The sequence below is a fragment of the Lissotriton helveticus genome, chromosome 4_2 (assembly GCF_964261635.1).
Source record: "Lissotriton helveticus chromosome 4_2, aLisHel1.1, whole genome shotgun sequence".
Classification (NCBI taxonomy): Eukaryota; Metazoa; Chordata; class Amphibia; order Caudata; family Salamandridae; genus Lissotriton; species Lissotriton helveticus.
In genome coordinates this window covers 99,200,733-99,228,052 of record NC_136064.1, presented here as the reverse complement: position 1 = coordinate 99,228,052, position 27,320 = coordinate 99,200,733, and the positions used below count along the sequence as shown (strand labels likewise).

General features: G+C 50.1%; 1 protein-coding gene across 1 annotated transcript in view; it reads left to right on the top strand.

The window, feature by feature from the left end:
• Nucleotides 1-14,657: 14,657 nt before the first annotated feature.
• Nucleotides 14,658-27,320, top strand: part of SNX12 (sorting nexin 12) — a 71,123-nt gene continuing 58,460 nt past the window's right edge. Inside the window, exon 1 of the mRNA XM_078640203.1 lies at nucleotides 14,658-14,955. Within this exon, the coding sequence (XP_078496329.1) occupies nucleotides 14,791-14,955 (165 nt within the window). The 5' untranslated portion in view covers nucleotides 14,658-14,790. The remainder of the gene's footprint in view (nucleotides 14,956-27,320) is intronic.

The following is a 27,320-nucleotide window of genomic DNA, read 5'->3' as shown; positions in this document are numbered from 1 at the left end:
GGAGGCACCTCCTCGGGTCAGGTAGTAGCGTTAATTCTAGTGTTTGCGACATTGTCCGTAATACCTGTTTCCAATATTCTTGAATTCGAGTGCAATCCCATATGGTGTGGAAGAATGAGCCCTCCTCCCCGCACCCACGAAGGCAGTAAGGGTGGTCTATCCTGTGAATACGATGTAGCATTGTTCTAGTGTAGTAAACCCTATGTAATATCTTCAATTGCACTAGTCGTAATCTCGAGGAGATTCCGACCTCCCTAGGTGACGCCAGTGCCTCATTCCACTCATGTTCGTCCATCTCACCAGCGTCTCCCTCCCATTTCGCCTTCAATTTCAGTGTCGGGTCTGGTGCATTATTAAGTAGTTTGCGATAGACAAGGGACGTTGCACGTTCTACCATGAATTCAGTAAGAAGACGGTCCTCTAGCGGGGAGGACTCCGGCAGGGCGGTGTCTGCAGGCAGTACTGCCAGTATTGCGTGTCTTATCTGAATGTACCGGTAGAGCTCCCGTTCACTGAGGTCATACATTTCCCTCAACCTGTTGAAGGGTATCACCCCACCCGCCTCCCACAGATCTCCCACCGTGGAGATCCCTATCGTGTCCCAACGTGAAAACCCTTTGCTGTTTCTCATGTGGCCGAGGACTCGGGAGTCCCACAGCGGGGTCAGCTTGGTGATTACCCCCTTCCACCCCAGTGCAGCTGTCGCTGCGTGCCAGACCGTGACTGTTAATTCAGTGGGTCCCACTAAGAAGCGAAGTTTGCGGCGATCGTATAGCGGAGCCAACATGGTGTCAGAGCCCAGTTGTCTCCTGTCCGTCCGGAACGCCGGTTCTCCCTGTGAGGCATGAAGCCAGTGGTTGATGGGTTTACGGTGTACTGCCCAGTAGTAAAATTTCAGGTTGGGTAGTGCGATACCCCCATCAAACCAGCCTCTATGTAATTTAGATTGGACGATACGGGCAGGGTAGGACCCCCACAGGAGGCTGGAGACCAATGCTGCCACGGTTTGAAAGAATTTGGGAGCTATCGGGTATGGCGTGCTCTCGAGGACATACAAAAACCTGGGCAGAGCCATCATTTTGTAAAGTGCGGCCCGTCCTAAGAGCGTCAGCGGGAGGTCAGACCAGAACTTAACGTCTCGTCTGAGTCTATCTACGTGGGGTTTCAAGTTTTTCTCAATGAATTCTGTAGGGTCCTTGGTGACATGGATGCCTAAGTATTTGAACGAGGAACTCGCCACCCGCAGAGGGCAGCTCGGGTCAAGGGTCGGAGGTTGCCCCTTCAGAACAAACAGTTCCGACTTATTCCAGTTCAACGAATATCCCGAGATCCTGCCATGGGCATCACAAAGTTGTAACAATGCCGGAATGCCGTCGGTGGGATTCGATAAGTAGACCAGCATGTCGTCCGCGTAGAGGGACAGCCGGTCCTCCCACCCCTCCCTCCAGCAGATACCCCTAAGTAGGGGCGAGGTTCTGATGAGCGTGGCGAGGGGCTCCAGCGAGATCGCAAATAGCAAAGGGGAGAGGGGACAACCTTGTCTTGTACCCCTTCCCAGGGAAAACTTCCGAGAGACATGGCCATTAGCTATCACTCTAGCCTCCGGGTCTGTATATAGCAACCTGACCCAAGCAATAAAGCGGGGCCCAAACCCCAGGCGCGACAGCGTCTCAAACAGGTACGCCCATTCCACCAGGTCAAACGCCATCCTGGCATCGAGTGCTAAAATCACTGCCTGGGACGTTATCGAGTCTGCCCTGGCCAGCACGCCATGTAGGCGGCGCAGGTTCAATGCCGTATTCCTGTGTGGCATAAACCCGGACTGGTCCGGGTGTATCAGAGAAGATAAGTGGGGCAAGAGTCTCATCGCCAGGAGTTTGGCCAACACCTTTACTTCCACGTTGAGCAGTGAGATAGGGCGGTAAGAGGAACAGTCTTCAGGTGGTTTGCCTGGTTTGGGGATAGCCACTATAGTCGCTATTCTTTGATCAGGCGGGAGTGTACCCTTCTCCTGACATTCCTTAAACATGTCTAGCAGGTGTAAACTAAGGGCCTCAGGCATCGCTTGATACCACTCCACCGGTATCCCGTTAGGCCCCATGGCCTTACCCGGGTTCAAGGCCTGAATAGCTAAGTGTATTTCCTCAGCGGTGATATCCGCCTCCAGTTCGCCTGACGCTTCTGGGGACAGTGTTTGGACTGCGATCGGTGCTAGCGCGTCTCTGGCCATCTCCGAGGTGACCACCCGGACAGGGGTGTATACCCGTTCAAAGTGTTCTGCAAGAAGATCTACAATGCGCTCCGGGTTGGTGTGCAGCGTGCCATCTCTGTCCCTCAGACTCGGAACCCCCCTAGAATTCCCTTCCCGTTTATCGAGCCATGCCAGCAGTTTCCCGGCCTTATCCCCCACCTCGTAGACCCTATTCTGGGTGTCTTGCAGCTGACCCTTGACACACATACGGAGATGGTCGCTATAGATCTGTTGGTGTAATGTTAGTGCGTGCAGGGTGGAGGGTGTGGGGGACCGTTCGTGCATCTCCGCCAGGTCCTGCAAGGTCAGGTCTATACTGTCCAATTCTCGGGAGCGCTCACGCCTGTACCCTGTGATGGTGTTTATGGCTTCCCCCCTCAGAACTGTCTTATAAGCCTCCCACAGTATCTCGGAGGAGTGTACTGAGTGAACATTTTCAGTAAAATATTGCGATGTTACCTTTTTGAGTGCCTTGCGGACCTGGGGAACCTTAAGATACGCTGCCTGTATGGGGAACAGTCGCCTACGCGATCTCGACTGTGAGGAGAGTGTGAGCGTAAGTGGAGAGTGATCCGAGATCCCTCAAGGGTGAATCGTCATTTCCTCCGCGAGTTGGAGACCGTCCCCCAGGGTTAAGAAAAGGTCAATTCTCGACAGACTCCCATGTACTGAGGAGTGGAAGGTGTATCTGTTTGTGGTGGGGTAGAGGTGTCTCCAAATATCAATTAGGCCCATGGCAGTTAAGAATCGTTGGAGGCGGGGGATCCCCCCCGCGGGGGCCCGCGTGGGGAATCTATTGAGTTGCGTGTCAAGGATGGCATTTAAGTCTCCTCCAAGGATAATCTCACTCTCAGGGAGGGCCAGAATAAACTCACCCAGTTTGGGGAGGTGTACTGAGTGCAATGCCGGGGGAATGTATACCGAAACCAGGGTGAGAAGCTTACCCTCCCACTGTCCCTGTAGGGCCGCGAAGCACCCTTGATCGTCAGTTTTTGTGAGCATGGGGATAAACCGTGTATTTTTCTGTATCAGGATTCCGGTGCCCCTGGATCCGGACGTGAAGTCGGAGTGGACTACCATCTTGTACCCTCGTCTATCCAGGGCTTTGACCGCCCCCCCTGTTAAATGCGTTTCCTGCAATAGTATCACCATGGGTTTCTGTCTCCTGATCGCGGTAAGGACCAAACCTCGCTTAACCTTGTCCCCCAGCCCTCTCACATTCCAGGACATGACACGCAAGGCCGGGCATTGCGTTTCAGCCTCCTCACCTCCCCTCATGGGACTGGAAATATCTGCCATTGGGTATTCAGGGGCCGGTAGTGTAGTGCATGAGAAGTGTCACTCGGGCACTCGGCGCGCCTCTGCCCACTAAGGATTAGGAGGATCCCGCGGGGGGCACCCCCCCCGCCCTCCCCTCCTACCTGGGGTTGATCCACCGCCAAAGGCTCTGCTGGGAGCCGCCTCTCCCTGGTCGTCACTCTCGTCTCGCCTAAACACATATGGAATCCTAGTTACTTCCCTTGACCATGCATGTACGTTCCTAACCTCAACAAAACCCTCCCCTCCCAAAAACCCCCTCCCTGCATCCCTGCCTAACGGACTTCCAACTGCCCGCCTCCCCAACTGAGCAGAGTGCTTTACCCATCCCACAACCAGAGTACTTGCGTGTAAGGGGGGAGAGTGTCTCCCCGAGCAGGCGGCATCCCTGCGTGCTTCTGGGGCAGTGTCGCCAGAGTCCAAAAACAGCTACCAAACGATGTGACGACGATCTGCAGTAGTCATTGAAGCCGTCGTCCGAATGGGAGTCATTCTTCTCCGCCATTTTCTGCAGTGCCATGTAGATGCGATCTTTCTGCTCCACTTCGGCCGGATGATTGTGAGCCTGTCCCGTTGTGTCCTCCTCGGTCGTGATGTTGTCTCGGTGGTTTTCGCTGTCGGTCCACAGTGTGCCAGCCCTCCAACCAGTCCCGGGCAGCGTCCGGGGTGTCAAAGAACCACACCTTCTTGTCCGCCACCACCCGCAAGCGGGCCGGAAACTGCATTGAGTATTGTAGTTCTTGTTCCCGCAACGTTTTCTTGACTTCCAGGAACGTCCTCCTCCTCCTGGCGACCTCCGCCGTATAGTCCGGGAAGAACGCTATTCTCGAGTTTTGGATCTGTATGGCCGGTGCCACTCGTGCGGCCTGCAGGATGGCGTCGCGGTCTCTAAAATTGAATAGTCTTGCCAAAATTGGCCGAGGTGGCCCTCCAGTTTTAGGCTTCCCCCCCGGCACCCTGTGGGCCCGTTCCACCGAGAAGAAGTTCGATAGCCCCTTAGGCTGGAGCTTGGTCCTGATCAACTCCTCCACGTAGAGGTCCATGTCTCCCGTGTTTTCCGATTCCGGCACTCCTATAATTCGGACGTTGTTGCGTCTGGAGCGCCCTTCCTGGTCATCCAACTTGTCACAAAGCAGTTTGTTATCCGTCTGCAGTCGTTCCATCGCCGTCTGCAGTTCCGATACATCCTCGACCAGGGATTTGGTGACCACCTCCATTTGCTTGACCTTTTCAGACATTTTGTGGAGGTCAGCCCGGATGAGTGTGACCTCAGCAGCCGTCGAACCCACTGTTGCTTGCACCTGTGCCAATGCCGCCAGGACGTCTTCGATAGTGGCCTTCTTGGCACCTTCCGTCTCCGTCGTTTTCCCCCCCGTTTTGCGCTGTTCTTGGGGCGGGGAGTGCTTGTCATATGCGAATTTGTCCAACCTGGCCTGGGTGGCACTTTGTCTGGGGCCCCTCTGCGACATGTCGGACACCCTCCGAAATGCAAGGTCCGTCGTGAGGGTGGAAGGTCACTCCGCCTGTGCAAGCTATGGCAGGCCTGGACCACAGTCGCCACAGCAGGGGAACATGGGGCGCCGCGCTCCCAGATGGCAGAAGATGCAGTGGTTTCCCCCCCGCCGGCCAATCCGCGCCGAACACTGTGCTCCTGTTCAGCTAGGCGGTGCGGATCAAGTGAGGTTCGTAGGTGCGGCCCCGCTGCTGTTCATATGGGGAGGGGTCCCCCGCCAGGCGTAGGTAATGCAATGTCCACTCGCCCCTGTGTAGTTCTGCACCCTCCAGGCAAGGAGGGGGGGGGGGAAGAAAATCGCGCCCCCGGTGTCCACCTCTCAGGGCGAAATCCAGAAGGTCGCGGAGCCCCACCCAGGCCGCCGGGTCCCCGGACCGACCACCGTCAAACAGGGGGGGGGGGCCGCCACTGCAGGGACGCGACGCATGTCCGGCGCTAAAAATGGCGGCACCTCCGTCGTGATGTGTGGCGTCTGTGGAGGCCTCGGGTGGTGTCCACGGCCCCCTTTTATTGCTGGCGGGGGTCGCGGAGCTCTGTCCGTGCCCCCAGGTTCCCAGAGGAGAGGAAGGATCACTGCCGCTCGAGCGACATCCACGGCCCGCTGGCACTTCCGGCCAGGTGTGACCGCCGGGAGTCGGCTTCCGGTCAGGCTCAGGGGCTACTGTGGCTCCGGTGCTCCCTAGCTGCAGACAGGCCTCACCGGTTCCCGGGCTTCAGCTATCAGTCAGGGGTCGCAGCTGCGCCGATTCCGTTTCAAATTTGCACCGTTGGGCGCCGCACGGACTCCGGTTCTCCTTCGCCCCGTCTGGCACAGGTAGGCATCGGATAAATGTGGCGGATTATTGCGGGAAGCCTTTACCGCTCCGGAGCCTCCCTAAGCAGCAGCCGCCATCGATGGCTGCTAGCCACGCCCCCCCAAGTGGCCGTGTTTTGACCAGCTAGTGAGGTTTCCTGTAAACAGGGCTGTAAATTGTTGTCTTACCTTGCAAATTTGCTGTTCTTTTATTTCAAGCTTGAGATCAAATGTCATAGGCTCTTTTCATGAGTGTGTCTTTTTACTTTCGTTGTTGGACTTCAAACTGAGTTAATCAGTGTTTTAGCCGATTATGAATTGTGTTATTGTTGAGAAAAAGCCACACGTCTTTCTTTTATCAGCAATGAGGCTCCACGCCTCATTATCTGCCACTTTGGACTCCTCCATTCCTTTATCTATTTGCTCCACATGGTCATGCCTGTGTGCAAGTGGCTGTGGCAACTTGGCTATAAAACCTCTATTTTTTCTGACTCTATCAGGTTTTCCTGCCTCGCTGGTAGATTTCTTTCTGAGAGATGTGTTAGTCAGGTGAGCTCTTAGGTACACGAGGAGCTAACACCATGAACTCTTTACTCCTCACAGGGTGAGTGTGGACAGTTCTCACCACCAAAATGTTAGCAGACATTAAAAGCTCAGGACTCCAGAATAATGTGGGGAATCACTTTTTTGTAACAAGCCTTTTTGTAACGAGCAGTGTGAACACCACAGAGGGTCGCTTGAGGTCTGTGCAAGATGAGCTAGAGACAAGAGGGGGCATTAGAGAGATTAAATAGACATTGGTGATGGCTAGGTTCACAGTTGCAAAGCGCCCCTATACCTCACACCTTCTGTGGTGCAGTCTTTTTTTTTTAACAAACAGAAGATGCCTTCTGGGACAGGTATCTATGGTGTTATTTATGGCCCTTGACTAATAAGCCGGAGCTGACTGGAAATGTGGCACCTCCAGCCAGTTGGCAGCTATGCATGTGAACGCGAATTTATACTACAAATATGTAGAGTACTTAAGAACAATTATTGCTGGCACAACAGGCAAGGCAGTGGACAGGGGAACCTAAAAATCATACACTGGCACTAGAAGTCTTATTTGGCTGATGAAGAAAGTAGCACAATTTTGGATTGTGTATTTCTGTTCTATAAATGCATTTTAATAAGCATATTTTCAGAGAATGAGGGCAATCTCTCGAGTAGATTTATTAAATCTTACAGTTGTACTGTTGCCATGTAATTCCATTCCTGGAAACACAGTTAAACCTGTGTCCTGGCCTTGGTTTTGAATCTCATGTTGGTGTATTCTGGGACATGTAGTTTTGGTTTGTCTCGCTTTGGACTCGGACCTGTAAAGAATGATTTGAGAGGGCATGACCAGACAGGAAAAATGGAATCCTCTGAACATGTAGTCATTGGTAAACCTCTCACTTTTAACTGCATTCCAACCCACGTGTTTTAATTTCTAACATTAAATTTATCCAATATTAGCATGTGCAAAAACACTTTAATGTTTGAAAATGTAATAAATCGATGAGAAGTCGCGCTCAAAAGGCTATGTTAGTTGCATGGGCTAGATTAGCTGCTAATAAATTATATTTTAGGGTGCAAAAATGAATATGAAGTAATTTGGTTTACCTTCAATGAGCTGTATTTGGAGATTTTCGGCAGACAAGATCCATTAGTGGTTTACAACCTCACTAGTATGTCTGCAGGAGCCTCAGAAGTCTTTGCAATTCGTAAACATGGAAAGCCTGGCTGGTGCACTAGTGGGCCTCCCCTCTTTATTTGCTCGGTGGTGATGTACTAAAAGACTCCCGCTCCCCCCCAACAAAAAAATTGCCAATCCGACTCCTTCAAGACCCAGCTCATCTCACACAATAAAAATATATTCAACGTTAGCAAATCTACACTTGAAAGAAAAATCCTTTACACATCTTAAAGTGGGCTTCAGAGGATATAGAGAAGGTGTCAAGCCTTCAATATACTGGGTTGGTTTAGCTATAGGGGAGATGGGCCGTGGATTCCCTCCTTGGTCGTCACCTGCCCAGTCGGTCTTTAGGCAGACTTCTTTTTGTCTCTCCTTATTGTCTCTTCCCTAGCGCCTATCCTCTCTCCCCTGAATCTCTCCCCTTGCCTGCTACTCTGCCTACCCCCTGTCCTTTGTGCCCTTTGACTAAGCACTCCTTCTCCCCTTGTTGGGGAAAGATCCAATATTTATACTCTGGAGTCTCAGCGAACCCGCTGAGTGAGTCCACTGCACCAAGGGAGCCACTCACACTTGTGGTATGGCACCCCTTGCCAAAGCACTCCCTCTCCCCTTTTTGGGGAAGGATCCAGTATGTAGGCCTTGGACTCTCAGAGACCCCTCTGAGAGAGTCCACTGCGTAAAGGGAGCCTCTCGCAATAGAGATAGGGAAGGGATTCCACTGCCCCTGGGATCACAGCTTACTGGACTTTGGACGTTGCCTTGACTCGTCTACCAGTTTGTGTCCCCGTCACCCTTCCCCTCCTCTCCCCATGCTGTGTCTCTCACCCTCCCTTCCTCTTTCCCGCCTTCATTATCTGTCTACTTCCCCTGCTCCAACCCCCCTCCCCTGAATCTCTCACCTTGCCTGCTTTTCCCCTTACGTATTTCTGCTTATTGTTTATCTCGACCTTACAAGTAACTTTGTTGCCATGCTCTTAGAACTGTGTAACCTTTGTAACGACGTAACCTGTAACTATGATCTGATGCTCATGTAAAGCGCTCTGATACCTCCGGGTCTAGCCAGCGCTATATAAAACTTTTTAAAATAAAAAAATAAATAACTATTCTTTTAAAATCAGCAGGAAAATAGAACTTGGATGAACTAAACGTCTCCGAACTTTCAAGGTGATTTTGTCTTATCATATGTATTCCTGAATCAGACTGCATGACCCAGTGTGTAGTAAATGTATATCTCTTCAATCTTCGGCGGCACAGCACCCAGGACAATGTGCTGCATGACTTAACACTTATAAGTTCCCAAAGGTGGTGGGTAAACTATGTAAGTGTCACACTATTACCCTTGTGTTGAAAGGCAAATGTAGTATTCTCATGTTATGCTGTAATGTTCCCTTTCGCCTTGTCCCTAGCTGCTCAGCCAGCGTGAGTGTTCTGTGTAGAATGTTAGTGTGATGGACATGAGTGGAATACTTGGGTATCTGGTGTGAGTGTTGTCAGTTGGAAGATGGGCTGAGCAGCTAGCAGGCTGCTCCTGGTGGGGCTCTGAATCTATTCTTCATATGGACTTAAGAAATTACCTTAAACTCAGCTTGGCTACGTCTTCTATGTCTCCTGAACACGTGGGGCCAGCCCACAACATTTTGCTAATGATTTTGATAGAATTTATCCTTGTTCTACATGCCCTCCAACAGGAATTAAGTTAAAGCTGATGGATCTAAGAAGTAAGGCTCTTGTATAAAGTAACAGAAACTTGTGGAAAAGATTATGGACAAGCACCCCTTGTAGCCCCACCAGTGTCCATCATATCGGACAGCCCCATCTCAACTGTTCTCTACTTTGTGACATGTACATTACATCCGCAACAAGCCTGTCATCCTCCTGATATGTGAGCTACTAAGGAGGTGCTTTCCTGGCATCCTACTCCTGGAGAGCTGTTGTGTCTTCAACTACAATGTGCAAGGTGTGTTTATTCTATTTGTGCCATTGAGGAACTGGACTCAACGTAAAGATGTGTTTGGTGTTTGGGCCTCACACCAGCAGTGCCTTACAAGCGCACGGGAATCGCAAGCACTAGGTATGAGTAATGTCCTAGTGGCAACTTCTTTAATTGTGTCAGTTTTGCTGACCAACGATACAGAATCTGTATAGTGAGATACATTGATATTGTGACATTTGTCGTCTTTCATTGTTGGTGTTTCTTGAGCCAACATTGCATCAGTGCCAGTTTAACTGCCACCTGCCGCTTCAAAAAAACGGAGGTGCGAGTCACATTCACCGCATCATTCTGTCCTGCGATGCGGCCACGGACTCTAAGTGACGTCACTTCATCTTCGCGGTAATTGCAAACACAACAGTGATGGACAGAATGTGGATCAATGTCACACATTCACCCCAGTCAAAAGATCTGGGCCCAAATCCATCGTTTTTCCACTCCACACCACCCTGGGTTAGACAATGGCGATATGCAAATCAGCGCTGACCCTGTGCCCCATGGGAACAGTCCAGTCCGAACTACAAAAGCCATGTCCTTCCCAGAACGGAAACAAGCATCCGAGGACCGGCCCGGTTTCGAGGTAACACCTCTCATCAGCCCGGCTAGCTTGACTCCAGTGGTGTGGAGTGCCTGGGACTCACGTCTGAGCATCCCCAGTACACTTAGAGCGGTAATTGCAAACACAACAGTGATGGACAGAATGTGGATCAATGTCACACATTCACCCCAGTCAAAAGATCTGGGCCCAAATCCATCGTTTTTCCACTCCACACCACCCTGGGTTAGACAATGGCGATATGCAAATCAGCGCTGACCCTGTGCCCCATGGGAACAGTCCAGTCCGAACTACAAAAGCCATGTCCTTCCCAGAACGGAAACAAGCATCCGAGGACCGGCCCGGTTTCGAGGTAACACCTCTCATCAGCCCGGCTAGCTTGACTCCAGTGGTGTGGAGTGCCTGGGACTCACGTCTGAGCATCCCCAGTACACTTAGAGCGGTAATTGCAAACACAACAGTGATGGACAGAATGTGGATCAATGTCACACATTCACCCCAGTCAAAAGATCTGGGCCCAAATCCATCGTTTTTCCACTCCACACCACCCTGGGTTAGACAATGGCGATATGCAAATCAGCGCTGACCCTGTGCCCCATGGGAACAGTCCAGTCCGAACTACAAAAGCCATGTCCTTCCCAGAACGGAAACAAGCATCCGAGGACCGGCCCGGTTTCGAGGTAACACCTCTCATCAGCCCGGCTAGCTTGACTCCAGTGGTGTGGAGTGCCTGGGACTCACGTCTGAGCATCCCCAGTACACTTAGAGCGGTAATTGCAAACACAACAGTGATGGACAGAATGTGGATCAATGTCACACATTCACCCCAGTCAAAAGATCTGGGCCCAAATCCATCGTTTTTCCACTCCACACCACCCTGGGTTAGACAATGGCAATATGCAAATCAGCGCTGACCCTGTGCCCCATGGGAACAGTCCAGTCCAAACTACAAAAGCCATGTCCTTCCCAGAACGGAAACAAGCATCCGAGGACCGGCCCGGTTTCGAGGTAACACCTCTCATCAGCCCGGCTAGCTTGACTCCAGTGGTGTGGAGTGCCTGGGACTCACGTCTGAGCATCCCCAGTACACTTAGAGCGGTAATTGCAAACACAACAGTGATGGACAGAATGTGGATCAATGTCACACATTCACCCCAGTCAAAAGATCTGGGCCCAAATCCATCGTTTTTCCACTCCACACCACCCTGGGTTAGACAATGGCGATATGCAAATCAGCGCTGACCCTGTGCCCCATGGGAACAGTCCAGTCCGAACTACAAAAGCCATGTCCTTCCCAGAACGGAAACAAGCATCCGAGGACCGGCCCGGTTTCGAGGTAACACCTCTCATCAGCCCGGCTAGCTTGACTCCAGTGGTGTGGAGTGCCTGGGACTCACGTCTGAGCATCCCCAGTACACTTAGAGCGGTAATTGCAAACACAACAGTGATGGACAGAATGTGGATCAATGTCACACATTCACCCCAGTCAAAAGATCTGGGCCCAAATCGATCGTTTTTCCACTCCACACCACCGTGGGTTAGACAATGGCGATATGCAAATCAGCGCTGACCCTGTGCCCCATGGGAACAGTCCAGTCCGAACTACAAAAGCCATGTCCTTCCCAGAACGGAAACAAGCATCCGAGGACCGGCCCGGTTTCGAGGTAACACCTCTCATCAGCCCGGCTAGCTTGACTCCAGTGGTGTGGAGTGCCTGGGACTCACGTCTGAGCATCCCCAGTACACTTAGAGCGGTAATTGCAAACACAACAGTGATGGACAGAATGTGGATCAATGTCACACATTCACCCCAGTCAAAAGATCTGGGCCCAAATCCATCGTTTTTCCACTCCACACCACCCTGGGTTAGACAATGGCGATATGCAAATCAGCGCTGACCCTGTGCCCCATGGGAACAGTCCAGTCCGAACTACAAAAGCCATGTCCTTCCCAGAACGGAAACAAGCATCCGAGGACCGGCCCGGTTTCGAGGTAACACCTCTCATCAGCCCGGCTAGCTTGATTCCAGTGGTGTGGAGTGTCTGGGACTCACGTCTGAGCATCCCCAGTACACTTAGAGCGGTAACTGCAAACACAACAATGATGGACAGAATGTGGATCAATGTCACACATTCACCCCAGTCAAAAGATCTGGGCCCAAATCCATTGTTTTTCCACTCCACACCACCCTGGGTTAGACAATGGCGATATGCAAATCAGCGCTGACCCTGTTGCCCCATGGGAACAGTCCAGTCCGAACTACAAAAGCCATGTCCTTCCCAGAACGGAAACAAGCATCCGAGGACCGGCCCGGTTTCGAGGTAACACCTCTCATCAGCCCGGCTAGCTTGAACCGGTCCTTGGATGCTTGTTTCCGTTCTGGGAAGGACATGGCTTTTGTAGTTCGGACTGGACTGTTCCCATGGGGCAACAGGGTCAGCGCTGATTTGCATATCGCCATTGTCTAACCCAGGGTGGTGTGGAGTGGAAAAACGATGGATTTGGGCCCAGATCTTTTGACTGGGGTGAATGTGTGACATTGATCCACATTCTGTCCATCATTGTTGTGTTTGCAGTTACCGCTCTAAGTGTACTGGGGATGCTCAGACGTGAGTCCCAGACACTCCACACCACTGGAATCAAGCTAGCCGGGCTGATGAGAGGTGTTACCTCGAAACCGGGCCGGTCCTCGGATGCTTGTTTCCGTTCTGGGAAGGACATGGCTTTTGTAGTTCGGACTGGACTGTTCCCATGGGGCAACAGGGTCAGCGCTGATTTGCATATCGCCATTGTCTAACCCAGGGTGGTGTGGAGTGGAAAAACGATGGATTTGGGCCCAGATCTTTTGACTGGGGTGAATGTGTGACATTGATCCACATTCTGTCCATCATTGTTGTGTTTGCAGTTACCGCTCTAAGTGTACTGGGGATGCTCAGACGTGAGTCCCAGACACTCCACACCACTGGAATCAAGCTAGCCGGGCTGATGAGAGGTGTTACCTCGAAACCGGGCCGGTCCTCGGATGCTTGTTTCCGTTCTGGGAAGGACATGGCTTTTGTAGTTCGGACTGGACTGTTCCCATGGGGCAACAGGGTCAGCGCTGATTTGCATATCGCCATTGTCTAACCCAGGGTGGTGTGGAGTGGAAAAACGATGGATTTGGGCCCAGATCTTTTGACTGGGGTGAATGTGTGACATTGATCCACATTCTGTCCATCATTGTTGTGTTTGCAGTTACTTCATCTTCGCGGCACAGTTAGCAGTTGTTCAGAGCTTGGTAGCACGTTGTGACCGCAAGCCTCTCGGCGTGCGTCTCCTGTGCGTGCAGCCACAACTATACACAGCAATGTACAAATGATGAAAATAGTCCATAAACCCTGGGATGAATGGTAAAACCACACCACAAGAGGGAAAACAGACAAACAAAGGAGGAAAGAAGAATGAAAGGAAAACACTAACACCATCCTCCTCCTTTAATAAAGAACAAAAAGAGAAAAATAAATGTGTAAGAACAGCTCAGATACCAAGTGAGCAAGAACTGTGTTGTAATGTACTAATTAGTCAATGCACTATCCCTCCAGAAGTTCTCTGCCTTGCTGCTCAGCCTATGATTAGGTCATATAGAGTGATGAGTGTGTTTGTATTGGAAGGGAGAATCAGTTGGTGTGGAAGGGCTGAGCAGCGAGGAGGCTGCTCCTGGTGGGGCATTTTAACCCGTTTACCGCGGCAGCAATTCCGCCATTGTGCGGGCGTTCTCTTGCACGGGTGGGGCCGCGTCGGCCAACGGATGTGCTCTTATGAATAAAGCTGTGATCCTGTTCTACATTACTTGGCCTACGTATCATTCTTCCTTGCAACACTGGCGACGATCTGGAAGAACCTTAGGCGTGAAGTAAGCAAGACCAAAGGAACCAAAGATATTAAGGACTCGAAGGTAAAAGATCTTCTTTCAAGAGTGAAACTTGTGTATTTCAAGCTAACTGTCACCAGAGCCCCACCAGTGACCCTGCGAGACCTGTTGGCTTTGCCAATGCTTGTATTATGTTTACAGCATAAGACCTTTAGACAATAACTAAACGTTGGCTATACATGCAGCGCTAGTTTTAACAATGCACTATGGTGCAATAGTCATGGTCACTCGTGGGTAAACTATGCAAGTGTCACACTATTACCCTAGTATTATAAGGCTTACCTGTGAACTACTTGTATTCACCTGCCTAATAAACAAAACGCTTCAGAGCCTTTAACACAATCAGCCACTGTTCACACCTGTATCACGGTGTGAAATGTGTTTATTGCCCTTTGACCTCAATGGGACACCCTTTCCAACGCCTGATTGACAGGTGAGGGGTCACAGGTCTATAATTAGAAGGCAGCCCCCAGTTATTTCAACACTTCACTACACACGTCATTACGCAACTGACGTCTCCCCGTCTCAGCTGGCGCGGGGGCTTGCCGTGGCGTCATCACGCCACAGGCACCGACCTCCCCTATTGGGCAGTATCCAGTGACGCCGGGGCGTGTGCCTGACGTCCGTCTCTGGTCGTCTGTGCGCGCCGCCGGGCTGTGATGTCATGACGCCGTGCGTCGTGAGCCCCTCCTGGTAGTCCCCGTAGCTCCTCTGCGGCGCCGCCAGGGTTCGCGGCGCTAGACATGGCGGAGGCGACGGTGGCCGACACCCGGCGCCTCAACTCCAAGCCGCAGGACCTGACGGACGCCTACGGGCCGCCCAGCAACTTCCTGGAGATCGACCTCTTCAGCCCGCAGACCGTGGGCGTGGGCCGGGCCCGGTACACCAGCTACGAGCTGCGCATGCGGGTGAGGGCAGGGCAGCCGGCAGCGGGGGGAGGGGGGAGGGGGGAGGCCTGGCCTGGGGGTGAGGGGTAAATGTAGGAAACCGAGGTGAGGGCCCCAGGGGTTCAGCCTTTGGAGAACTGATGCACCAGCTAGGCATTGTTCCTGTGTGTCAGAGCCCCCTAGGGGGCATGAAAAGAGCAGGGCTGGGAGTGATGGGAAGATGAGCAGGGCTGGGAGTGATGGGAAGATGAGCAGGGCTGGGAGTGATGGGAAGATGCCCTGAGGAGAGCAGGGCTGGGAGTGATGGGAAGATACCCTGAGGAGAGCAGGGCTGGGAGTGATGGGAAGATGCCCTGAGAAGAGCAGGGCTAGGAGTGATAGGAAGATGCCCAGAGAAGGGCTGGGAGTGATTATAAGATGCCCTGAGAAAGGCAGGGCTGGGAGTGATGGGAAGATGCCCTGAGAAGAGCAGGGCTGGGATTGATTATAAGATGCCCTGAGGAGAGCAGGGCTGGGAGTGATGGGAAGATGCCCTGAGAAGGGCAGGGCTGGGAGTGATGGGAAGATGCCCTGAGAAGGGCAGTGATGGGAAGATGCCCAGAGAAGAGCAGGGCTAGGAGTGATAGGAAGATGCCCAGAGAAGGGCTGGGAGTGATTATAAGATGCCCTGAGAAAGGCAGGGCTGGGAGTGATGGGAAGATGCCCTGAGAAGAGCAGGGCTGGGATTGATTATAAGATGCCCTGAGGAGAGCAGGGCTGGGAGTGATGGGAAGATGCCCTGAGAAGGGCAGGGCTGGGAGTGATGGGAAGATGCCCAGAGAAGGGCAGGGCTGGGAGTGATGGGAAGATGCCCTGAGAAGGGCAGGGCTGGGTGTGATGGGAAGATGCCCTGAGAAGGGCAGGGCTGGGTGTGATGGGAAGATGCCCTGAGAAGGGCAGGGCTGGGAGTGATGGGAAGATGCCCTGAGAAGGGCAGTGATGGGAAGATGCCCTGAGAAGGGCAGGGCTGGGAGTGATGGGAAGATGCCCTGAGAAGGGCAGGGCTGGGTGTGATGGGAAGATGCCCTGAGAAGGGCAGGGCTGGGAGTGATGGGAAGATGCCCTGAGAAGAGCAGAGCTGGGAGTGATGGGAAGATGCCCCGAGAAGAGCAGGGCTGGGGGTGATGGCAATATGCCCTGAGAAGGGCAGGGCTGGGGAGTGATGGGAAGATGCCCTGAGAAGGGCAGGGCTGGGGAGTGATGGGAAGATGCCCTGAGGAGAGCAGGGCTGGGAGTGATGGGAAGAGGCCCTGACAAGAGCAGGGCAGGGAGTGATGGGAAGATGCCCTGAGAAGAGCAGGGCTGGGAGTGACGGGAAGATGCCCTGAGAAGAGCAGGGCTGGGAGTGATGGGAAGATGCCCTGAGGAGAGCAGGGCTGGGAGTGATGGGAAGATGCCCTGAGGAGAGCAGGGCTGGGAGTGATGGGAAGATGCCCTGAGAAGAGCAGGGCTGGGAGTGATGGGAAGATGCCCTGAGGAGAGCAGGGCTGGGAGTGATGGGAAGATGCCCTGAGAAGGGCAGTGATGGGAAGATGCCCTGAGAAGGGCAGGGCTGGGAGTGATGGGAAGATGCCCTGAGAAGGGCAGGGCTGGGTGTGATGGGAAGATGCCCTGAGAAGGGCAGGGCTGGGAGTGATGGGAAGATGCCCTGAGAAGAGCAGAGCTGGGAGTGATGGGAAGATGCCCCGAGAAGAGCAGGGCTGGGGGTGATGGCAATATGCCCTGAGAAGGGCAGGGCTGGGGAGTGATGGGAAGATGCCCTGAGAAGGGCAGGGCTGGGGAGTGATGGGAAGATGCCCTGAGGAGAGCAGGGCTGGGAGTGATGGGAAGATGCCCTGAGAAGAGCAGGGCTGGGAGTGATGGGAAGATGCCCTGAGAAGAGCAGGGCTGGGAGTGATGGGAAGATGCCCTGAGGAGAGCAGGGCTGGGAGTGATGGGAAGATGCCCTGAGAAGAGGAGGGCTGGGAGTGATGGGAAGATGCCCTGAGAAGAGGAGGGCTGGGAGTGATGGGAAGATGCCCTGAGGAGAGCAGGGCTGGGAGTGATGGGAAGATGCCCTGAGAAGTGCAGGGCTGGTAGTGATTATAAGATGCCCTGAGAAGAGATGGGACTAGGGTAAAGCTGACGGCAAAGGAGTGTGTGAAAGTAACTTGCCATGAGAAGGGTTGGGGTAAAGCTGACTGCAAAGTCGTGGGTGATAGTAACTTATCATGAGAAGGGCTGGGGTGAAGCTGATAGCAAAGGAGTGGGTGATAGGAAGATGCCATGAGAAGGGCTGGGGTGAAGCTGACAGCAAAGGAGAGAGCTATAGTAAGCTGCCCTAAGATGGAGCACCTGGTGGGGGTGACGCTGGTAGCAAAGGAATGTGTGGTGGTAAGGTGCCCCGAGAAGAGCAGGGGCTGGGTTGATAGTAAGATGCCCTAAGAAGGGCAGGTGGTGGAGGTGAAGCTAGCAGCAAAGGAGTGGGTGATGGTAACATGCCTTGAGAAGAGCAGGTGCTGGAGGCTGCCTGGCATCAAAGCAAAGCAGAGAAGGGAAGCAGCCGGTGGGGAGGTTGGGAGGTGAAGGTATGTAGTTGTTCAAATGGGGGGGGAGGGAGAATGAAGTGCAGGAACTCGCCAAATTGAGTGGGAAGGGAATTTAATGATATTCTGATTTTATTGGTGCGCGTCAGTGGGCTGGTGATCTTTAAATGCTGTGAGGCGCACTCTCCAAACTATGTTCAGTGTTTCCACCCCCTAGAAATCCCTTAAAAAATTGGGCCTAATAGCACAAGTAGCAGTACATTATTTGTTTATAAATTTGAAGAAAATACCTAGGTTCTGAAAGTAAACTTGTCTAATATTCCAGTACTATCGTTAAGCACCGCTCCAGTAGTGTTGCAATTTCACCTGCCTCAAAAATAAAATGGTGCATATTTGGCACGGTTACTCAAACCATTCTCTAAAAAGCCACAGGTGCTACAGGTAGTTCAGACTGTTTGCAGTATGCTTGATCTGGAGTTGAAATCCAGCACACACTCCAAACGTTCCCCAAAACTGGTGCAGTGTAATTGGGCTACAGTTTGCTAGTGCTTCATCATGGTGAATGTTTTCTCGCGGTTTCTGTCCTAGAACCATATCCTTTAAGCAAGCTTTGCTCTACCAGTAGAGTTTTACAAAGTTCAATTGTAACATGGTTTGAAGTCGCACTCTTAGAAAGTCCTATATGGTACTTACTATTCGTGGTCGTTGGTGGAACAGTAGTTGCTAAATCAAGCTACTTAATCTAGAGCATGCATTTAATTTCCTGCCCCATTAAGCAGAACTCTTCTTTTGTCTAAGATTCCTTTTTCCAGTCTATAAGAAAAAGCAGGTGATTACAGTTCACAATGTCTTACGCTTATGCCTCTGTTTTGGTTGCTTTTGATTTCTCGAGTATGTGTATGCCATCCAATTTTGTTGATAAATGCTCTTCTTGGCACTCCTCTTTGACAGAAAATGTATATTTAGTCTAGCTGGGGTGTTCAGGTGATTTTGTCCTGCATCTTGCTGATTAATTGAGAATGATTAGATTGAAACTCGGGTCTCTTGTACCCACAACTGACAAGCAAAACTTGAGACCACATTTCTTTCTTTACACCAGGTGTTATTTTTGCAGATGTACTTTAAATTCTGAATACATATGCTGTCAGAATCGCAGCATATGCTGACATCCCTATGCATAGAAAAGGTTCCTTGGTAATTTGAATTGTCCAACATCATTTTCTTCTAGAAAGAGCAGTGGAAATGATTATTTTTGCACAATATTCAACTTAAAATTAAGCACATGATTAGTAAGTGTTTCGTCATGTTGGTGCGATAAATGAATTATAAGGCTTTTCCGAATAGGCTCTTGAAGCGTCCTGAGACACAAAACCTTCTATAATCTAAAGATTGCTCTTCAAACCCCAGGTGAAATAAGTAGAAACAAGGGCTGCTCAGAGCATTAATGACAAAAGAAGGGAGAACGGATATACAAATAGTCTGCAAGGTGGTATGATTTTCAGCAAAAATGTAATTTCATACTTTGGAAGGAAGAACTGAGCTGCTCTTCTCAGAGGGCAAGGTGTGTATTCCAGACCCAGGATACTATGGACTAATTGTGGCTTCTCCACTCCATCATCCTCAATCAATCAATCAAAACATTTATATAGCGCACTACTCACCCGGAGGGTCTCAAGGCGCTTGGGGGAGGGGGGTCCGCTACTGCTCGAACAGCCAGGTCTTGAGCTGCTTCCTGAAGGCGAGGTGGTCTTGGGTCACGCGGAGGTGGGTCGGGAGGGAGTTCCAGGTCTTGGCGGCCAGGTAGGAGAAGGATCTTCCTCCTGTGGTGGCTCTTCGGATGCGGGGGATGGCGGCGAGGGCGTGGCTGGTCGATCGAAGCTGGCGAGTGGGAGTGTAGAAGTTGAGGCGGCTGTTGAGGTATCTTGGGCCTTGGTTGTGTAGGGCTTTGTGTGCGTGGGTGAGGAGACGGAAGGTGATTCTCTTGTTGACCGGGAGCCAGTGCAGGTCTCTCAGGTGTTTGGAGGTGTGGCTGTGTCGGGGGACGTCGAGGATGAGTCTTGCTGAGGCGTTCTGCATTCGCTGGAGTCTCTTCTGGAGCTTGGCGGTGGTTCCGGCGTAGAGGGCGTTGCCGTAGTCCAGTCGGCTGGTGACGAGGGCCTGGGTGACCGTCTTCCTGGTCTCGGTGGGGATCCACCGGAAGATCTTACGTAGCATGCGTAGGATGTTGAAGCAGGACGAGGAGGCAGCGTTGACTTGTCTGGTCATGGAGAGGGAGGAGTCCAGGATGAAGCTCAGTTTGCGTGCGTGGTCTGTTCGTTTGGGTGCGCTGCCCAGGGCGGGGGCCACCAGGAGTCGTCCCAGGCGGAGGGCGAGGAGCCCAGGATGAGAACTTCCGTCTTGTCTGAGTTCAGTTTCAGGCGGCTGTTCATCATCCACTCGGCAACGTCTTTCATCCCTTCGTGTAGGTTGGCTCTGGCGGTGGCGGGGTCGTTGGTGAGGGAGAGGATCAGCTGGGTGTCGTCGGCGTAGGAGATGATGTTGAGGTTGCGTTGGCGTGCGATGGCCACGAGGGGTCTCATGTAGACATTGAAGAGGGTGGGGCTGAGCGAGGAGCCTTGAGGAACGCCGCAGATGACTTCGGTGGCTTCTGATCTGAACGGGGGTAGGCGGACTCTCTGTGTCCTTCCGTCGAGGAAGGAGATGATCCATTCTAGTGCCTTCTCCTGGATTCCGACGTTGCTGAGGCGCTGCACTAGGTTGCGGTGGCAGACAGTGTCGAACGCCGCGGAGAGGTCCAGGAGGATGAGGGCCGCTGTTTCCCCGTTGTCCAGCAGGGCTCGGATGTCGCCCGTGGCTGCGATGAGGGCGGTCTCGGTGCTGTGGTTGGCCCGGAAGCCAGACTGCGAGAGGTCGAGGGATCCGTTCGTCTCGAGGAAGCTGCTTGTTGACGGTCTTCTCGATGACTTTGGCCGGAAACGGGAGGAGCGAGATGGGACGGTAGTTTTTGAGTTCGGTGGGGTCCGCTGATGGTTTCTTCAGCAGAGTGCTGAGTTCGGCGTGCTTCCAGCTCTCCGGGAAGGTGGCGGTGTCAAAGGAGGTGTTGATGATGTCCCGCAGGTGGGGTGCGATGACAGCGTCTGCTTTGTTGAAGACGTGGTGAGGGCAGGGGTCGGTTGGAGATCCGGAGTGGATGGAGTTCATCATACGGATGGTGTCTTCGGTGGTGGTCGGGGTCCAGGCGCGGACGGTGGTGGTGGGGGGCGTTGGTGCGGTCCTGGGGTGTGTCGGTTGTGTGCTGAAGCTGTTGTGTATGTCTGCGATCTTGTTGTGGAAGTAGGAGGCGAGGGAGTTGCAGAGGTCTTGAGATGGGGTGATGTCGTTGGTTTCGGCGTTGGGGTTGGAGAGCTCTTTGACGATGTTGAAGAGTTCCTTGCTGTTGTGTGCGTTGTTGTCCAGTCGTGCCTTGAATGCAGTTTTCTTGGTGGTGTGGATCAGTTGGTGGTGGTTTCGGTTGGCAAGCTTGAGGGTGGTCATGTTGTCTGGTGTTGGGTCTTTGCGCCATGCTTTCTCGAGGGCTCAGCAGTTCTTCTTGGAGCTCTTGAGTTCGTCGGTGAGTGCCTGTGTGATCACGGGCAACTCGTGTCCCTGTGCGTCAGCTCCCATGTCTGTTAACACTGGGAGAGCATGCAGTGTGTTAAATGTCGTAATTAAGGGATATTTAATCAATTGAAGGTAATGCAGTTAGTGTAAATTGCTCATTTTAAACATAAAGTTGAATTGACCTCTGGCTGAAAGTAGTTATTATTGACAAGAGGTAGCTTGATTCTTTTCAAGGAAAGACCCACGTGTCACATTTGCATTGCGCTTGTGCTGCAAGGGAACTGCTCAGGATTAAGATTTCACATAAAGTCTCACTCCACAAGAAGGAAGCAAGTATCTACTTAGCATATAGGATGATCTTTCAATTCCATGTACTTGGGTTGCAGTGAATGTCCACCATGTATTGGTGAAATATCCAGGCTGCAAATACGTTCTTACACCGAAAAGATTTCAGGTGCAAATGTTGTTTATAAGACGAAAACTCACTCAATTGCTTTTGATTTATCTAAGAAAGCTAGTTTTCAGACACTCGGACATAAACTTGCACTTTTACATGTAGATTCGAGGCAGAGGCCTTGCTGATGCAGTTTCAGGAAGAAAACACAACTGTTTTCGTGAAAGCTTCATTATCTTTTATTTTACTGTGGGTGGGCACTGGGCACACAAGTACTAGCATAAATACCGACTCAAAAACAAAAAACAATCACACAAAAGATATGCACACACGTACTTGGTACCTGTGAGGACCGGCCCATTAAAAGCACTATAGGTATGCAGAGAAGTGACAGGAGAGAAGATTGCTATCAAGGGAAGCCAGTGGGATGGGGCAGATGTCAGCAATGTGTAGAGTGCAGCAAAGAATGGTAGCCTGGCAGCAAAGAAACTGAAACTTCCCATAAGGTCTATCATCATTAGTGAATGTGGGTATGTGAACAGAGAGGGTGCAGTCTGGAATGGATGTTGTAGCTTTTCTGGTGACGAGAAGCTCCACCAGAAGAATCTGATAATCTCCAACTCACGTTGGGCAGCACTGAGCCTAGCCCAGGTTGCCTGATGTCGGGTGCAAGTGACGGGACGAGGCGACACACAGCATAGGAACAGCCCTCGTCAGCAGGCGAGCATCCAGTTCGGACTCCCTTGCAGATTGATTTCCTAATTATTATTCTTGCCTTTGGATCACTCTCAAAGAAAAATGTTACGCCTGGCTATAAAACAGCTTAAGATTTTTGTGAGTGCATATAACCAAGAAGCTAGTATGCCATTTGGGGAGTGACAATCATTTGTCTTTTCTTGTGCTTGCTTTGTTTCGTCAGGGCTTTGACAAAACGTCATTTTTGGGGGAGCTGTTGAGCCCTCTTAAGTATAAATAGATGACTAAAAGGAAAAATACATTCTTAAAAAGCTCACATTTCCTTCGTATCCTATCTCATTAAAGTGCTTCTGTTGTAGGTGGATGTGTTCCTCCTGAAAGAGCAAAATGTTATCACTCACAGTAAAGTTAGCAAGTGGCTGAAGTGGGCTGATCCACGGCTCCAAGCTATACACTCATTTTAGCAATATATTTAGTCTCCTGTTAGTCTTGTTTTAGGGTAAGTATACATTTTTGCATTGCAAGGTGAAGTACCTGGAACTGGATATGGATTTTGAGGTGTTGTGTCCGTGTTTTTTGTCTGGGAAGGGGCATTTTTAGGTCGAACCTACCAGACTGTGCAAGCTTTCTAGTTTTAAAAGACCCTTTGGGCTTGCCAAGAACTTGTAGGGGTTTACCACTCACCCACTGCATGCCTTGAAAAATCATAAAAATGTTACTAGACCTGCAGGTCGAGTTACCTGAATAATCTAACTGTAATGTACTTGACCCACAAACTGGTCTCATTGTGTGCTCAATGGCAAATATTTAATTTTACAGAGTCGTCTTTTTCTGCATTCTCACATCATCTTCAAATATGTGCTTTCAGCATTTCTGCTGTACAAATCTAGCCCACATATTAGGGTACAAATGATCCCTGAATTGCCTCTGTTTACTAATAGCGTTGTCATCAGGACGGTGACAGGAGTGCTTCCCAGTTCTTGTTTAAACACTCCCCTTTAATGAATATATTACTAAAGCATGATGTAGTAGCGCACTGTCATTTACAGACAGTATATTTCTATGAAATGGGGAATAATCTTCTCACTACCATGCACCTTTACTGATAAAACTATATAGTGTATGAACAATCTGTCAAAACTGGGTTTCGGAAAACATGTCATTTGCACATCACCTGGTACAGTGATTTGTTTTTCATCCTATTAAAATATTTTTTTCATCACGCAGAAGTACAAAAATTGGGCTTTCACAACTGCTGAAATATATTTTGAAATGTTTGTACAGTGCCTTATTAGCTAATTAAATGTGTTAAGAAAACCTGATAGCATTTCATTTTACACTTTATACAGCAGGTCAGACAGTTCACGTTACAGAATCCTGTAACTCTGCAGTCAGCTGAAGATAAAGTAACTGTAAACGGACCTCTGACCTCTGTCTCTGATCACACAGCAAATGTGACCAGATAAAAACAAGATTTAAAGGCATCTTTATTTCTCCTTCACTTTGTGACTGAACACCCGTTCTTTGTCAACTCTCCAGATAGGGCAAGTACGTCCTGAATATAGCTCGACCTGATAAAATGTGACATTCCATAGCGAGTAGGCAAGTAGATTTTCCGAGGCCTGCACTGTTTATCATTGGTTGGCTTTGTGAGCTCCTTGCGTCTTATCAGATTACTTTCCTTGTCAATTGTCTGTCCCGTCCCTGGAGCAAAGCCTCTTTACCATCTCTGACAGACTTCTGTCCTTCCGCTGCTCGTGTTTAGGAAACCACTTCGATTTTGCCAAAGCATTCCCTAAAAGTGCACATTTTATAACTCCTGTGTTTCTCCCTCCTACATACTCTGTTGAAGTCTCCTTTGTTTTGCAAGTGCTCTCTTGTGTGCTTCTTCACTGCCAAACTTCCTGTCTCTCCCCTCTGTTTTCTCGCTCATGTGCTTTTCCCTGTCTAAATATTGCTCTCCCTCATGTGCTGCTTTTCCTCGCTGTCTACCCCAGCCGCACCTTTATTGCCATTGTCTTTTTGTTTTCCTGGGTTGGGGGAGGCACGCTGCAAATTGCTGCTGATCCCATTCGCCTGATGTTAAAAAAAAAAAAAAAAAGCTTTTCATGACTTTTTTTTCACTTATTTTTTTGAATTTTATTTTGAACCAATGCATTTTGGAAAGGAGCCTGCATCGTTAGTTCTGAGTGCATGCGCAATGATGCATATGCCTGCTTAAGTCATGCATGCACACACCTACAAAATGTTGTAACCATTGCACCTTGTTTTTTTAAAAATGGTCCATGCAGTGCAGCTTCACAAACTCATTATCAAAGGCAAGATCTGTTGGCTTTGACAATGCTTGTTTGATGCGAGTTGCTGCTTATAGGCCTATTTTTAGTGCTGTGAGGTTTGTTGGAAAACAAGTGAGGGCACGCCCACAATCTATTTGTGCTGTTTTTAAGGGTTAGTTTAAGATTCAAGGTTTGGAATCGGGTGCTCGCTGACTTCCATGGTTTGAATGTGGTTCTGAGTGAAAGCTATCATCCAATATGAAGTGGCGACATTTTTGAGCATGTTTAGCATTTTTTATTTTAGCCAAATTCCAAGCATCACTTAGCTGCCAAAGTTTCAGATTGCTTATGTGTGGCTGAGTGACACTTTCTCGCAAGCAAAAATCAAGCAGTGAAGAGGAGGGAAACGTAAATATCAGAAATTACCCCCATCTGAGCAACAGCTATTTCTACTGATTATTTAAATTACACTGGTCTCTCGTTTTGAAGTGTATTCCCGCCATTATTTTATATGCTGTTTAAATAAAATGAACTCTGCCTGTACCTCACACCTGGACACCCCACACCGAGGCCTACCATGAGCGGAAAGGGCCATACCTGCCGCGTGGTGCTTTGCACGGCTGGCATCAATTTTAGTGTTTGGTCTGGGAGTCCTAAGAGAAAATTCTATATTTGTGATGAGCCATCTGTTGCTGAATCCGTGCTAGCTGTGATGTAAAATAGTGATGGACTCCAGGGATTCTTTTAATACAGTAGTGTATCCTCTGGATGCTGGTAGAAGGAGATGCGGAGTTCACATACATTACAGAATATTTTTTGAAAAGTAAGTGTTGGTGATGGGATGAACACTTATGAAATTTCACAGGGTACATGGATGGTGTCAGAAAAAGAGTTCACAATCTGAGCACGTTTGGACGTGTCCTGTAGATGGGATTTGGAAACGTACAGTTCCTCTTTTTTTGCAAATTGCTAGGACAATATCATGCTCTATAATATCGGAGGGCACTGTTAGGCACTCAAATAAGTAGGCAGTGGTAGCTTATTTCAAGTTTGAGTATATGGTCCATATCCTGCAGTGGTACCGTTTCAATCATATGACATGAGAATGGAGCGGTCCCAATAAATCATGTTTTCTGGATGTGTTCTTTCAGTTTTGACGCTACATTTTTCATTGGTTTTGGCCTTAAATGTGGTGGTAATTTTCAACCAAGTATGTTTCTTGGTGACTTTATTTACTTATTTGTTTTTTAAGGCGCGGTTTGATGTGAGACTAGGCAATGTTGTAGTGGGGTGTTTTTTAGGTTTCGCCTATTATCATTCGCTTGCGAATGTAATAGGCGAAAATTCAAGTGCTCAATCGACTCGTGAAACCACTGCAGTTTTCTCACAGTGCATGTGAGTCACGGCGGGTCAAGTGACCACACAAGCACGCGCACCTCAGGCCGGCATTTCTCCTCCCCTAATTACCGGCCGGCACATCAAAGGCTGCTGCGCCCCATGCGTCTTGTCACCCGCCTCCGCAATGCCGAGAAAACACAAACCCAGTACTGACTGAAGCACTCCTGTCTCTTCTCGGTGGACTCCCTCCCAATTTTGCACAATCTACTTACCAATGGAGCTAGAAAATCAAAACAACACTGCAATAGTCGAGTCGGAAGGCCTGCAGTACGTTCTGCGGCCACAATATACGCTCTACATAAAAATATTATGTTTTTCACGATCAGTGTGTTCCTAAATGATGCCACCATTATCGACCTTCACGATACAATCAGAACAGCCAAAGTAAACCAAGCAAAGATGGCTGGAAATGTTGCTTTTACGAGCCCGACTTTTCATTTTTTTATCGTAAAAAAGTCAACATCACAACAACGACTTTTTCTGCTCAGTGAATACTTTTATAAACACATCATACACATGTTGTACTTTTTGTGGTTTGTTAGTAATATAAAAGGAAAGGAGCTTGTTGAAATTGCCTGCTTTCACATGTAAAGTGTCTATACCATTACACTTACAGTGTAAACAAAGCAAAATAATTAAATGCAACTTCTCCCTCATTTTCTGGTGTACAATTTCAGTTTTGAACACATAATGCTTACGCTATTAGTATGACATAAGCACATGGCGCTGTAACTTTCAGCTTGACCCTGATGCGAGGGGCAACAAAGTTTACGGTCTCCGTCGAAACTGCTGATGGAGGAAATGACTTCCTTCGTCAGGATAAGTAGTACTGGAATGCAACTTTTGGGTGCTGTCTGTGTGGGTTCTCCACTGTATCCTCGCTGGTTATCGTGAATTCCTTCTTTTTCTCTACTTCTTTTTCTCTAACACTATTCACGTTTCCTCTGGAGGCACTCTGAGACAAGTGGCATGCGATGCCGAATAAATCACCAATAAATGAAATATGAGGGAGCTGAATCCCTTTACAATACTGAGCACCTCTGTCAAAGAGGTCAGAGTTTAGCAAACCAAAACGTGCTCTTTAAATGTAAAGAGTAACCTACTTAACCACGGCTGGAGTCCCAATCACTAACTCAAATAGATCTCAACAATTCGACACATTTCCAATTCTAGCATCCATTTAGGAAGATAAAAGATAAATCGCCCCACAGCTTGCTTAACCCGGTTCCATGTCCGAGTGCTCGGGTGTTTCATCTCATGGTGGAGACTGGACTCCCGGCAAGGATTCCTAGCGCCATCCGCTGGTCTGTCGGGGCGCCTTGCGCTAACAGCTGGAGGCTTCAATCCATGGCGCCGGTGACAATCAGCTGCTGCGCAAAAGAGCCTGCTGGGCACCAATTAGAACTCTCTGCAGGGGGGACCATGGCAATAAAGGGCAGAAAGGCATTTGGACCAACG